Here is a 14,641-nt window from a genome sequence, read left to right as displayed (position 1 = left end):
CTTAACTTGTACTCCAACTTTGATGAGTTCTTTGCTTTTTGTTCATTACTAACATAACTTGGCAAAGTTGTACGAATCTTCCGATTCATCAAGAGTTCAGCAGGTGAAAATCCACATTGTAACGGTGAAGATCTGTAGCTCAATAAAGCCAGATACGGGTCAGAGTTACTATGTGCAGCTTTCTTCAGAAGTTGCTTAAGAATATGAACTCCTTTCTCCGCTTTTCCATTCGACTGTGGATAATGTGGACTTGATGTTACATGTTTGAAGTCATACTGTTCTGTAAACTCTTGCCATTCTCTGCCTCTAAAACATGGTCCATTATCACTCACCACAATATGTGGAATGCCATGTCTTGCAAAGATTGATTTAGCATGTGTTATGACACAGTTTGATGACATATTAGCTAATAGAGCCATTTCCGGATAGTTTGAAAAGTAATCAATGATCACTAAGTAGTTTTTTCCTTTAAAATGAAACAAATCCAGTCCTACTTTCAGCCATGGTGATGTTGGAATGTCACTTATTATCATAGGTTCTTTACTCTGTTTATTTCTAAATGTCTGACATGCATCACATTTACTGATTAGCGACTCAATGTCCTTATTCAGTCCAGGCCAGAAGACAGATTCTCTAGCTCTTCTTTTACATTTTTCAATGCCTAGGTGACCCTCATGTATCCGTTGCAGAATATCCTGTCTTAATACTTGTGGAATCACAATTCTGTTGTTTTTCAATAACAGTCCATTCACAACACTTAGATCAGCTTTAACTTTGAAAAACTGTGAACATGAGCCTATTGGCCATCCTTCATCCATATTCTGCATGACCAACTGTAACTCTGTGTCTTTAGCTGTTACCTCAACTATTTCCTTTAACTTGCTGTCTGACACAGGCAACACAGTGGACACCATGTTCACATGACGCCGAATATCCTCTTCTGTTGAACTTACACCATTGTCTGTAGGAGCTCTGGATAGAGCATCAGCAAGAATCAGATGTTTCCCTGGAGTGTAAATCAGTGTAAAATCATACCTTTGCATCTTCATCATAAGCCTCTGAATCCTTGGTGACATCTCATTCAGGTGTTTTTTGATGATTGCAACCAAGGGTCGGTGATCTGTTTCAGCTACAAAAGATGGTAGACCATACACATAGTTATGAAACCGTTCTAGTCCATAAGCCAGCCCCAAGCATTCTTTTTCTATTTGTGCATATTTGCACTCAGCTTTGGTCATGGCTCTGGACGCATAAGCCACTGGCTTCCATTGTTCATCTTCAGCTTGAAGAAGAACTGCTCCAAGTCCATCTTTTGAGGCATCTGTAGACAGTTTAATCTTTTTAGTCGGATCGTAAAAGGTAAGTACTGGTTCTGTAGTCAAATAGTTTTTTAGTTCCCTCCACTCTTGTTCATGAAGTTCTGTCCACTGGAATTGACTATCATTGGTTAAGAGTCTGCGAATGTTTGTCATCTTTGCACTCAGATTGGGAATGAATTTTCCTATAAAATTGATCATACCCATGATGCGCAAAACACCTGTTTTGTCCACAGGCTGTGGCATCTTCAAGATGGCTTTTATTTTGTTGTCATCTGGTTGAACACCTTGGGCAGACAGTTTGTCACCGAGAAACAATTTCTTTGACAGCAAACTCACATTTATTTTTATTGAGCTTCAGTCCATTTTCTCGTATGCGCTCCATGACGCGTCTCAATCTGTCATTGTGTTCTTGAGCTGTTGATCCCCAGATGATGATGTCATCAATGTAGACTCTCACTCCTTCCAGTCCTTCAATGATCCGCTCCATCGCTCTATGGAATATTTCTGGTGCAGATTTTATTCCAAAAGGAAGTCTTAGAAAACAGTATCTTCCAAAAGGTGTGTTAAATGTACAATACTTGGTACTGCTTTCATCCAACTTCACTTGCCAAAACCCTTGTGCTGCATCTAGCTTGGTGAAATAACTTGCTCCCGCAATTTCACTGATTATTTCCTCTCGAGTGGGTATTTGATAATATTCTCTCCTGATGTTCTCATTCAGATCTTTTGGATCCATACACACTCTTAATTCTCCATTCTTTTTCTTGGTAACCACAATGGAATTAACCCAATCAGTGGGCTCTTCCACTTTCTGAATGACTCTCAACCTGGTCATTCTCTCCAACTCTTTTTTCAACCCCTCTCGTAATGGTACTGGAATACGACGTGCAGCATGAACTACAGGCTGAGCATTCTCTCTCAGCTGAATCTTGTATGTGTAGGGTACAGCACCTAATCCTTGAAAAACATCCTCATATTCTTGAATCATGGCATCAACAGAGTTATTAGGTTCAGTCACTTTAGTGTTTATGTGATAAACTCTTTTCACCAGTCCAAGTTCTTCACAGGATTTATCACCTAAAGGTGACTCACGATCCTCCTTTACAACTGAGAAGAACACAAGATGTTTTGTTCCTTTAACTGTCACATTAAGCTCACATGTGCCAATGCACTCAATTAATTGTCCATTATAGTCTCTTAGGCCCGATTTTACTTCTTTTATGTGAGGTTTTACTTGCATTTCTTTTATATCAGACATGCTTATGAGATTAGCCTTAGCACCTGTGTCCAATCTGAACTTGATTGTAATTCCATTTATCAACAAAGGAATTGTCCATTTATCATCTCTGTCCACATACTGCACTTTTTCTGACTCATTTTCACAGTTCACAACACCAATAAAGAATGTGTCACTTAAGTCAGTTTCATCTACTAAGTTTACACGATTCCTCTTTTCTTCTTTTCTCTTCATAAAGCATTGCTTTGCGAAATGATTCTTTCCACGGCAATTCAAACACTGCTTACCATAAGCAGGACATTGTCTCACTTTATGCCGTGACCCGCAGCGCTTACAGTTGATAATAGCTTCCTCTTGCAGCTGCCTCATCTGAGCATGGCGTTTCTTCTGGCAGGATACCGCTCCCACTGCCACTGTTCCGTCACTGTACTGTGAAGTAGTTCCTGAAGAAAGTTCAGAAAATGTCCTCACTTGCTGTAGAGACAGTTCGCTTGCCCGGCACATCTTTACAGCTGTTTCCAGGGTCAGATCCACTTCTCTCAGCAGTCTCTCTCTGAGCTTCCCATCACGCACTCCAAAAACGATCTGATCTCTGACCATCGAGTCCTTCAGCAGGCCAAAATTGCATGACTGAGCTTTTACTTTCAAGTCTGTCAGAAAGTTATCGAAATGTTCATGCTGGGTCTGCATCCGAGAACGAAACACGTATCTCTCATAACATTCATTCTTCTTGGGTGAACAGTGAGCGTCAAATTTACTCAGTACAACATCCAACTTCTCTTTGTCTTCCGCTTCATCAAACACAAATGTGTTGTAGACTTCCAAAGCCTGCGCTCCCGCTATGGTCAGCAACATCGCTACCTTTCTTGGCTCCGGCTTTGTCTCCAATCCCATCGCGGCGACATACAGTTGAAAGCGTTGTTTGAAAGCACGCCAGTTCTCATCCACGTTTCCCGTCAGCTTCAAGCTCTCTGGTGGTTTCAGCTCCATAGTCGGCTTCTTAGTTTACTCCTGACACCATGTTATATTCGTGCTTGATAAAGACAGACGAAGTACCAAGTATTATGTCTAGATGCTTTTATTAAAGCATCTTTCTTCAAGGTCTGCTCACCAACATGCTCACAGGTGTATCAGCATCAACTCATTAAGACTCTCTACTTCTATTGTCAAGTTCCTTACATTTATACATTCTCATGAACTCATGCTCGCCACCTGGTGGACATAAACATAATTCATTCAATCATGACAAGTAGTGTACGTTTTCATACAGTAAGTAAACATACAGTAAGTAAACATATATATATATATATGAAATTTTTTTTAATTATTATTTTGTGGTGAACAGTTGACCGCTCGCAGCCACTGATCTCTTATATAAAGCTATAAAGTAAACAATGAACAGTCGATGCCATCTTGTGGTCAAACAAGGAAGTACAAGCATAGATGTGATTAAAAGATGTATCACTTTGACAGTATTTTCAAACAAGTTTAATATAAAGTATAATGCATGCCCAAAATAAATTATTTTAGTGGACTATGTTATAAACAGCACGTAAATTCCTTTATGAAATGATAAGAATTTATAGTTTAAAGAATACAAATAATCCACAAGGACACCTGACGTATAGGTAAACGTTTTCTTACCTAGACGATCTTTGGTTGCGGAAGCGTGTCTTAGCAACGCTTAATGTCTCTTCCTTGAACTCTCAAAACCTCTACTCAACAAAAATGCCATCTTATTTTTAATTACTTTAACCGAAAAATACATCTCCGAAACACAACAAGAGCGAGGGTGAAATGATTAAGAAAAAGTTTAGTTTTACGTGTGATAAACTCCTGTCACACCAACAGCTCGCATGCTGTGACTGTTACTGTGGTATACCTCACCAGGGCAAGAATGTGCTCATTTACAGCAATAAGAAGACACAACAAAAGGTTTGTTCACATTTCCTTTACTATGTACAAGAGGAATTTAATTCAAACAACTTAGTTATATTAATACGGCTGTGACTTAGAACACAAATGTTATGTATGCAGTTTATAAAAATCTTGTATTCTTTTTTACAGCCACTGCTACTAACAGGTCACCATGGTGACATCAGTGCCATGACTTTCGGAAAAAGAAGCAGTCCTGTTACCTTATGTTCTGCCTCTTCTGACTATATTATAATTTGGGATATTGAGGCATGCCAGAAAAGAACAGAAGACGGTAAAAAATAGTTTTGTGTACATAAGTGTCTCCAGTGCAGTTCTGTCATATTTTCTTGTAGCTTCTGTAATGCTAGCCTATCAATTTTTCACTAAATATTGAGTTCTTTCACAAATCTGTTTAGTAGTTTATACAGCCATATTTTTTCTGTTGTGTCTTTTGTGGTCTTAGACTTCCTAAATTTTCAGTTTAAATAAACTAAGTAAGTTTGTGTGCAGGTAAACTGGCTGCTGGAACAGTGATCGGTACTTTACTGGGGAATGTTGTGCATCTCTCATTCTGTTCCGATGATGAACTGATAGCTGTCTGCTCAGGAACAACTATTTATGTTCTCAATTCAAAGGTACATCAGTGTGGACACAAATAATATTTTAATAGTAATTATTAAACTTACTATTACTCTTACATAGTTAATAGCTGAATAGCTATGTGTTAAGTACATGAATAGTTATGTGTTAAGTACAGCACAAGAGCATCTACAGATTTTAAGGTGTCAAATTTTCTTACATAACTTGTATTACCGTTATGTCCCATGAACATCTTGCTCACTTTGCTCTGAATTAATGTTTAGTTTTATAACTACTGTAATAAATAAAAGTGTGGGAAAGACACTTATCTCTATTTAAAAGACAAATGTTCCATGTGTTGAATGTCACTGGTATACAATTAATCTTTACATCCAACTTTTAAAAGCTGCATATTATTGCTTCAAATCTGATTTTGGCTGTTGTCTCCTCCATCAGAAACAAGAAGTGATTTGCACATTAAATGGCCATCTTGGATTTTTAACATCTGCAGAGTTCTGTCCATGGAACACAAATATTCTTGTCAGCACCTCAGAGGATCGGACTTTTAAGGTGTTTATGCGTATGTATGCATGTATACATGTACCATTTGTTAAAGATTACTTTATCTATTTTTTATTTTTATTTTTAGGTTTGGGATTTAAAAACTGGAGCTGTTTTCTACCAATCCTTTGTCCTTGGAGGTAACGTACTTTTCTGTGATATCTAGAGAAAATTAATTACCCTAAATTCATAGGCTGGTAGTATAATATAATATTTATACTTACATAATATTTTATTATGTATTTCTGTCCATAATGAAAAAAATGGTATGATATGAATAGAAATCTTTTTTTTAGAATTTTGACTCATTGTTCAGTTGACTCTGTAAGTTACAAGGTTGTTATTTTATTTTAGCAATTTAATTAAAATGGGGGACCTATTTATTAAAGTATGACTTAAATCCTATTGCAATTCTGTAACATGATGGGAAGCAAGCTGTTCACCCCTCCAATATGGCTGAAGTAAACAAATTCTAAAAATACTTGTGGGATGAAATTCTTTCACAGTGATTAAAAAAACAACTCATTACCAGTTATCAGACATGCTTAATTCAGTTATTGCTGACAATGAAGCGCAACTAGTTATTAGGTTCAGGGGATGATTACTTTTTTATGTTTATTCTTATTGCTTTATTTATTTATTAAAATTTATTTTATGTACTATGCCGGAACAAACAAAATCCCCTTATCCCCTATCAATAAAGTATTATTATCGTATTACTATCTCATCTTTTTCACATAGGGCTTGGTTGGTTTGGATAGTTTTTTTCCTCTGACTCAATGAAATTGTCATAACAAATATATATGTTGTACTTACTCTGGTTATCTATGTTTGTCTTAGAAGTATTGTATCAAAGCATTTCAAAATAATTGAAAATAAACAATGCTTTAACCTTTTTAGGGTCTCCTCTGCTTAGCGTGTTGTTCTTGGAGGAGGAAGAGCAGCTTATTACCGGCTCAGCCGATGGACAGGTTAGTGTCTGAGAAGAATCATGGTGGTTACCCAAATATGAAGATTGAAAATTCCAAATATGAAAATTCATGTTTGTTTTAGGTGTGGTGCTTTTCTTTTGATGATGACCACAAATGCCATCTTGGGAAAAAAATGGACCTTCAAAAGATGGAGAAAAGATATGAGATGCGCCAGGAGACTCATCCGCAAGGTAATACAATCACTTACTAGAGGAAGAGGGTCTTCAACAGTTTTCTGTTGAAGACCCTCTTCCGGTAGGCCGGGGTGGTATTCCCAAAGTTTTAAGAAAGGGACCAACTGTAGAGGGATCAAACTGTAAATTTCCTGGGAAAGCCTACTCAATGATTGGAAACAATGTTCAAATCAATTGTCTAAACTTGAATTCATTGTGGTTTTTATTCTGGCTTGGGACAATGGACTAGATCTTTATCCTTTCGGAATTGTGTTTAGTTGCCTGGTCCAGAACTGTCTTGTGATCTGGCAAAGGCTTATGACTGTGTCCTCATGATGTACCCTCCAGGGCATGCTACTGGAGTATGACGTACTGGTGATGCTTTCAATGGCTACTTAGTCATGTATCCACGTTGTTAACACAGAGTCAAGCTTATTTCCAGTGTGCACTGGACTCATTCACCTCCCCTGTTTGTGGTGTTAATGGACAGAATATCAAAGACTAATTGTGGAGTGGAGGGGGTCTGGTTTGTGTCCTCTTTTCTTTTTGCAGATAATGTTCTGTTGGCATCTTCCATGCCATGAGATCTGCCATGACTTTAAGGCTGAAGTAGAGCCTTTCACAGAGGCATATGAAGCTTTTGGAGTGAGACTCACCTCCTTTGAGTCAGAGTCCATGGTTCTAAACCACAAAATGAGAAGACCATTGAGGGATAGCCAGAACTTGATAAAACCATAAAATTGTCCTTCTTTCCTGGGAATATCTTCGGGTCTCCCTGGGTGAGCTGGAGAGTGTCGGTGTGGAGAGGGATGTCTTGGTGTCCTCACTGAAACTGCTACCCCTGCAATCTGATCTCATATAAGAAAAGGACGATGGACGGACGGATGTCACTTTGTGAGGCGTATGTAACTTTTTGAGCAAGATAATTTCCATAATTTTCTTGTTTTTATGTCTTTTCAGATGTTGCTGAACAATCGGTTGCTAATAAAGTGGAGATCTCAAAGCCTGTCATCCAAATGGCTTCATGTGGCTCATTTGCAGAAATCCAGTTTGGCCAAGAAATGTAAGTAAAGACAGTGCAGCTGGAGTAGTTGCATAAATTTGAGCAATCTGCTAACAGGGTACCTTCATGGTCTCGAGGATCTGGAAAATGATGATATTCGCCTCATGATATTTCGTTTTTCCATGTCTGGATAAGCATAGTAGAATTGTTGTTATTTTCACACTCAGTACAGTGAATTGTACAGAATTTCTAAAAGTCATAAACAATAATTACCACACATACCACATTTTATCCACCATTTTTCGATTTTTGTTGAGAAGTTCACTGATAAATGGAAATGTTAAGGATAAGGTCTTAATGTTATTAAGCTCTCAGTTTGTTGTCTGCTTTTCTTGTTGCAGAAGTATGAAAAAGTACAAAGTCCAATGCCAGGTCTTAAGGGGTTTATTACATTGTGTGCACACCCAGAGAAATACATCACATGAGGCCTCAGTAACACAGCATAAAGTATTGCAGTGAGCTGTGACAGAATGTAGACACTTAAAAAGACATAACTCCATATTTTGTAGCCCATAGGAATGGAATTGACATTAATACCTCATTGCTGTTAGAAAAGCATATAATCCCTCAGCAGCAGTTCACCATCTTTACTTTTAATATAAACAGAAGCATAACTGTAAAATCCTGCTGTGTAGCTTTATGTCTCTATCCAGCTGCTGTGTTACTGGCTTTTTTATGGTGACCTTAAACAAACAGAAGTGTTTTCTTTTCTGTGGTTAGATATATAAAAATACATGTATGCAGTTGGATCTGTTAACTGCTTTATGCCTCATGTTTCCGCTCCATTACAGGACTTTTTGTATTTGTTAATTGGTTAAAATAACTATACTATGTTTATAATGAAAGATCTCATCAGAATCAACACAATGCTTTTTTGTAGCCTGAACATTTGACTTAGCACCTATGCTTATTTTGCTCATGTAGCAGGGAATGGGAATGTGTGTTTTTCTCCACAAATAAAACATATACTTTTGGAGAAAATTAATTGGTGTAATTAACAAATTTATGTATGAAAATTCCACCCATAATAGCTGCAATTTTCCCACTATGTAATAGAGCACATAGTGAGCTTCCAAATAATGGTATACTAAAATGTAATTGTTCACAATATTGTAAACTTAGCATGTGGTCGAAAGAGGATAAAATAAAGACCCTTTCTGCTCTGTGAGGTTTTCCATCTTCCTGTGTGTACACTGTCTAGACTCTAGACCATATGTAGTCAGAAGAGACTTTTACTAGAATGTATAGTCTTGTGGTGGTTCTGCCTTGTCACTTTGTCAGTGCAATGGGTTTTTCTTTACTATTCGGTTTCGTTATCATTCCCAACTAAAATGAAAAAATATATATATTTTTACGGAAAATTGTGTAACAGTGGTTTTCCATATGCTTCTGTGTGGGCTCCTGCAGAGACAACAGCTGGTTTTGTGTAGGAAGCTCCGACGGTCTGTATGTGGTGGAGCTTGCTACCTCAGAACTCCTGACGGTGCTGTATTTCAAAGGTGGGCTGCTGGGGGGTTTCATTTCTCCAAGTTTTTTTTTTTCCAGAAATATGGCAATAAATACCGTATTTTAAAATACAACACAGAATTTTAGCAAAAATGTTAAGCACATTCAGAGCTATGGGTTTCAAACTACAGTACATTTACCAGTGGTGGTTTGTGGGGCTTTTTTAGTAGCCCTCAGAAAAAAAAAGGCACACTTATTTCCAAGGTAAACATAAACAAATGAAACTGAGCAACAATACCTAAAAAGACACCTAAAGAGACACATTGCTCTTTTGCTCATTGGCACATCCTCGAAAGAATGCTGTAGCTATACAGTGGGATTTGCATATGAAAAGGCTTAGTGGACTATTAGCAGTACTGCTATGCACTTATCAACATTTTTTAGTTTCAAGTACTTTAAGAACAAATTTGACAGAAGATCTCATAAAATAGTTTGTGTTTGACCACTTTAATGAATTACAAATCATCACAGTTGCTGATTTTGTCAGGCCTAATATAAAAGACAACCCTTTTGGACTTTGAGATTGGTGTTGATAAGGAATCTCTGATTGACCATAACTTAATTAATGGGCAAGAAAACATGTTCTTTCCCCTGTTCATTATTATTGCATGACATAGCAAACTAACATGCACAATATAAGGTATCCCTGTTTTAAAATCTCAATAAGTACAGTGGTATTTGGAAAAATCTTGTATTGGTACTTGTTATAAAATCCAATTAGAACGACTGCTTTATTAAGACAGTTTAATTACAGATACTCATTCAGAACTGTCAGAAGTAGCTTGAAGCAAAGTTAACCAAGAGATGATTCAATAAACAATACTTTTAAGTGGCTTTGGTTTGAAAATATATGAAATTATGTTTTTTATAGACAACCCCACCCTGAACATCGCCATGGCTGGATCATGGTCAATCTATGTAGGATCTGATAAATCTGTGAGTAATTTTAAAACAATGTTACTAAACACTGTAAAGTCTGTATCCTGGGTTACTTTTTAAATTTGATTGTTGCTGAAAGATTTGTTTTTTTTTTTTTACTACTCAGATGGTCGTTCTCGTGAGCTCTTTGTTTACTCCGTGTGTAGTCTTGCTGGAGTTGTGCTTGAGTAACCTACAAAGAACAGGAGAAGAAGGTGGTGGAGGGTTTTCTGTCTTTCCAAGGTAAGCCAAGAGTTAAAAATAAACATTTACCTATCTACCTACCTGCCTGCCTGCCTGCCTGCCTGCCTGCCTGCCTGCCTGCCTGCCTGCCTGCCTGCCTGCCTGCCTGCCTGCCTGCCTGCCTGCCTGCCTGCCTGCCTGCCTGCCTGCCTGCCTGCCTGCCTGCCTGCCTGCCTGCCTGCCTGCCTGCCTGCCTGCCTGCCTGCCTGCCTGCCTGCCTGCCTGCCTGGCTGCCTGCTATAGAGGAGACAGTTAAATGTGTGTGAAATGTTCATTCTTCCATGTTTGGCATCACTACAGTATGTTCTAGGATTGTCTGACCTAAGCAGCAGTACTCCATGACACAAGAAAAAGCCCCATTTATTGGTTCACCTCCTTTCTAAAGGTTCCTCTCACCCTGGCATTTCCATATGAACGTACCCAATTATATCTAACCATTGCAGCCATCTGTTTTCTTATGAGTCAGCAATATCACGGCACTGTAAATTAGAGCGACTAATAATCCATAATGATGGAAAAATGCTGTACTCCACTGTTTCCAGTAACTCCGTCCCCCTGTCTCCCCTCCTCCCTTGTTTCCAGTTCTCCTCCACTGCTGGAATCTCCTCTAAATGCAGAGTTAAAGAGGAAGGAACCCAGCCATCCGAAAAGGAAAGGTTTGTTGTAGGTTTTAATGTTTGAACACTCGTTTCTCTTTCTCTTAGTATTTTTTGTTTTTTTTTAAGTTTCTCTGAAATAGCTTTCATACTTAGTTCTGATTGGCTAATCCAAGAGCTTCTGAAAACATTTCCATTATCTACACATATATATAATGGATAAATGTGGTTCTGCTTCTTGTGTCAATACGGCCTTCCTCATTGCGTTCCCTTCAGTTCAGTTCTAAGTTTCATTGTACCATTCCTGTTTTTGTTGTATTTTTATGTATGTCATCTGACTGGGACATTGAAGCTTATGTGTCTGCTTGTGCTGAAGCTTATATGTTCTTCAGAGAGTTTATGCTGAGAAAGCCAGGCTGGATTCTCCACAGCTGGAGTGGAGTGATTTGCCAATGTAAGACTATGTAGGGGATTTTATGTATAATTGAGAAGTGCTGTGTGACTACAACATCAGAGCCAAAAAAAAAAAAAAAACAGCCTACAAAAGTTTACAGGCTGCCATTCTTCCCCATGCATCTCCATATTCTTAAAGGTATTTGCAAGATTGCAGACAAATTACACCATAAACCCCTGAGACTCCTGGAAAAGAAAAGGTTCCTTCATCGTATGTCTGGCACAGATCTGAAGGAGCTCTTTCAAAAGAGCTGTTAGTGCAGATTTAGGGGCTATATCTCATTTCATACAGGTCCTTCTCAAAAAATTAGCATATTGTGATAAAGTTCATTATTTTCCATAATGTAATGATAAAAATTAAACTGTCATATATTTTAGATTCATTGCACACCAACTGAAATATTTCAGGTCTTTTATTGTTTTAATACTGATGATTTTGGCATACAGCTCATGAAAACCCAAAATCCCTGTCTCAATAAATTAGCATATCATGAAAAGGTTCTCTGAACGAGCAGTTAACCTAATCATCTGAATCAACAAAGTAACTCTAAACACTTGCAAAAGATTCCTGAGGCTTTTAAAAACTCCCAGCCTGGTTCATTACTCAAAACCGTAATCATGGGTAAGACTGCTGACCTGACTGCTGTCCAGAAGGTCATCATTGACACCCTCAAGCAAGAGGGTGAGACACAGAAAGAAATGTATGAATAAATAGGCTGTCCCCAGAGTGCTGTATCAAGGCACCTCAGTGGGAAGTCTGTGGGAAGGAAAAAGTGTGACAGAAAACGCTGCACAACGAGAAGAGGTGACTGGACCCTGAGGAAGATAGTGGAGAAGGGCCGATTCCAGACCTTGGGGGACCTGCAGAAGCAGTGGACTGAGTCTGGAGTAGAAACATCCAGAGCCACCGTGCACAGGTGTGTGCAGGAAATGGGCTACATGTCCCTCATTCCCCAGGTGAAGTCACTGTTGAACCAGAAACAGCGGCAGAAACGCCTGACCTGGGCTACAGAGAAACAGCACTGGACTGTTGCTCAGTGGTCCAAAGTAATTTTTTTGGATGAAAGCAAATTTTGCATGTCATTCGGAAATCAAGGTGCCAGAGTCTGGAGGAAGTCTGAGGAGAAGGAAATGCCAAAATGCCAGAAGTCCAGTGTCAAGTACCCACAGTCAGTGATGGTCTGAGGAGCCGTGTCAGCTGCTGGTGTTAGTCCACTGTGTTTTATCAAGGGCAGGGTCAATGCAGCAGCTATCAGGAGGTTTTGGAGCACTTCATGCTTCCATCTGCTGAAAAACTTTATGAAGATTTAATTTTTCAGCACAACCTGGCACCTGCTCACAGTGCCAAAACCACTGGTAAAAGGTTTACTGACCATGGTATTACTGTGCTCAATTGGCCTGCCAACTCTCCTGACCTGAAACCCATAGAGAATCTGTGGGATATTGTGAAGAGAAAGTTGAGAGACGCAAGACCAAACACTCTGGATGAGCTTAAGGCTGCTATCGAAGCATCCTGGGCCTCCATAACACCTCAGCAGTGCCACAGGCTGAGTGCCTCCATGCCAGGCCGTATTGAAGGCTGCAAAAGGATTCCTGACCAAGTATTGAGTGCATAACTGAACATAATTATTTAAAGGTTGACTTTTTTGGAATTAAAACACTTTTCTTTTATTGGTCGGATGAAATATGCAAATCTTTTGAGACAGGGATTTTGAGTTTTAATGAGCTGTATGCCAAAATCATCAGTATTAAAACAATAAAAGACCTGAAATATTTCAGTTGGTGTGCAATGAATCTAAAATATATGACAGTTTAATTTTTATCATTACATTATGGAAAATAATGAACTTTATCACAATATACAAATTTTTTGAGAAGGACCTGTACTACGAAACACCAGGACGGGCGACATTTTAGGACAATGTTAATGATTTGTCATTACTTTTTTTTTGATGTACAGTATTAAGTGTTCACTGAGGACAGTAGGCTAAAGGTCCAATTTGTAACATGTTGTAAAACTTTAAAAATTGCACATTTTCACAGCATAAATTGTAAAATACAACCAGAAGTTTTCCAAATCAAGTTCAGCATACTACAACTGCTCTTTTTCCACATTTTATAACATTATCACCAGAAAAGTTTGTGTATTTTATGATAATATTGCTGAGCAAAGTTTTACAAAGTACATTACATCGTGATTCCTTTTGCTTCTTATCTATCATTGGACTTGTACATGTATTAACATTGAAAACCTCTCATACATTTAACAGTCTCTTCTAACTACTTTGAGACAGGACAGGCAGACTGATAGATAAAAAGCTTTATTATCGTGATTACAATGTGCATGTACATTAGGGCTGTGTAATAATATCGATTTTGTGATATACATCGATATTTTCTTTCCTAGAAAAAAATCAATATTCATCCGCAAGTGTTATGTGCTTCGGGCACATTATGATTTTTCTCTTTCTTTTTTTTGTTTTCTTATAGACTTTAGTTGAATGACCTTTTGTTAATATATTTTGGAGTTTGGATTATTTCTTTTTGGTCATTTAATTACGTTAATTTGTGGCGCTGTTGGTCCGCCTATAAATAGGCTGGCTTTTGGCATGTTGAGAATCTCGCCTAAGCTCCGCCTTTCCACTGCCGGGAGAGTGATTAGGTCATCAGGCTTAGAGTGATTCCTTCAGATGTTAAGTGTCAAGGTTAAAAAGGTATCAAACTATTCAGAGCAGGGTACTTGGTGCACTTTATTTACTTTACAAATGCATATAAGCTACAGTTTGTACCATTTCAATTAAAAGAAACATGTTTTCTCACCACTTCCTTGATTCATTTTGTCCAGCTGTTAACTTTAAGTCTGTGTCCATGTCCAACCAGAGCCAGGTATTGTGTAGTTGGTGCTTTTAATCAGTTTTCAGTTAAATTAATTTAATCCAACTCTATAACAGTCACAAAATATCACCAAAATCACTCTGTCCCTCTCAAATCTTTCAGAAAATCGCAAAAGTGTATTGAATTGTATCGTTTGCTGAATATCGCAATATATATCATATCGTGAGCAGAATATTGTGTATCGTATCATGAGATTATTGTATCACTACA

At 38.1% G+C, this 14,641-nt stretch overlaps 1 protein-coding gene across 2 annotated transcripts in view; it reads left to right on the top strand.

The window, feature by feature from the left end:
* The first annotated feature begins 4,207 nt into the window (after positions 1-4,207).
* wdr27 (WD repeat domain 27) overlaps positions 4,208-14,641 on the top strand; it is a 36,842-nt gene continuing 26,408 nt past the window's right edge. For both annotated transcript variants that reach the window (XM_008429888.2, XM_008429887.2), the window contains exons 1-12: positions 4,208-4,491; positions 4,624-4,765; positions 4,984-5,108; positions 5,509-5,622; positions 5,702-5,753; positions 6,514-6,584; positions 6,667-6,775; positions 7,718-7,820; positions 9,228-9,319; positions 10,198-10,262; positions 10,372-10,487; positions 11,070-11,143. In XM_008429888.2, the coding sequence (XP_008428110.2) occupies positions 4,354-4,491; positions 4,624-4,765; positions 4,984-5,108; positions 5,509-5,622; positions 5,702-5,753; positions 6,514-6,584; positions 6,667-6,775; positions 7,718-7,820; positions 9,228-9,319; positions 10,198-10,262; positions 10,372-10,487; positions 11,070-11,143 (1,201 nt within the window). In that variant the 5' untranslated portion in view covers positions 4,208-4,353. The remainder of the gene's footprint in view (positions 4,492-4,623; positions 4,766-4,983; positions 5,109-5,508; positions 5,623-5,701; positions 5,754-6,513; positions 6,585-6,666; positions 6,776-7,717; positions 7,821-9,227; positions 9,320-10,197; positions 10,263-10,371; positions 10,488-11,069; positions 11,144-14,641) is intronic.

This window comes from Poecilia reticulata, chromosome 15 (assembly GCF_904066995.2).
Source record: "Poecilia reticulata chromosome 15, P_reticulata-male-v2, whole genome shotgun sequence".
NCBI lineage: Eukaryota > Metazoa > Chordata > Actinopteri > Cyprinodontiformes > Poeciliidae > Poecilia > Poecilia reticulata.
The sequence above is the reverse complement of the archived record's forward strand: the minus strand, read 5'-3'. Positions and strand labels throughout refer to the sequence as shown.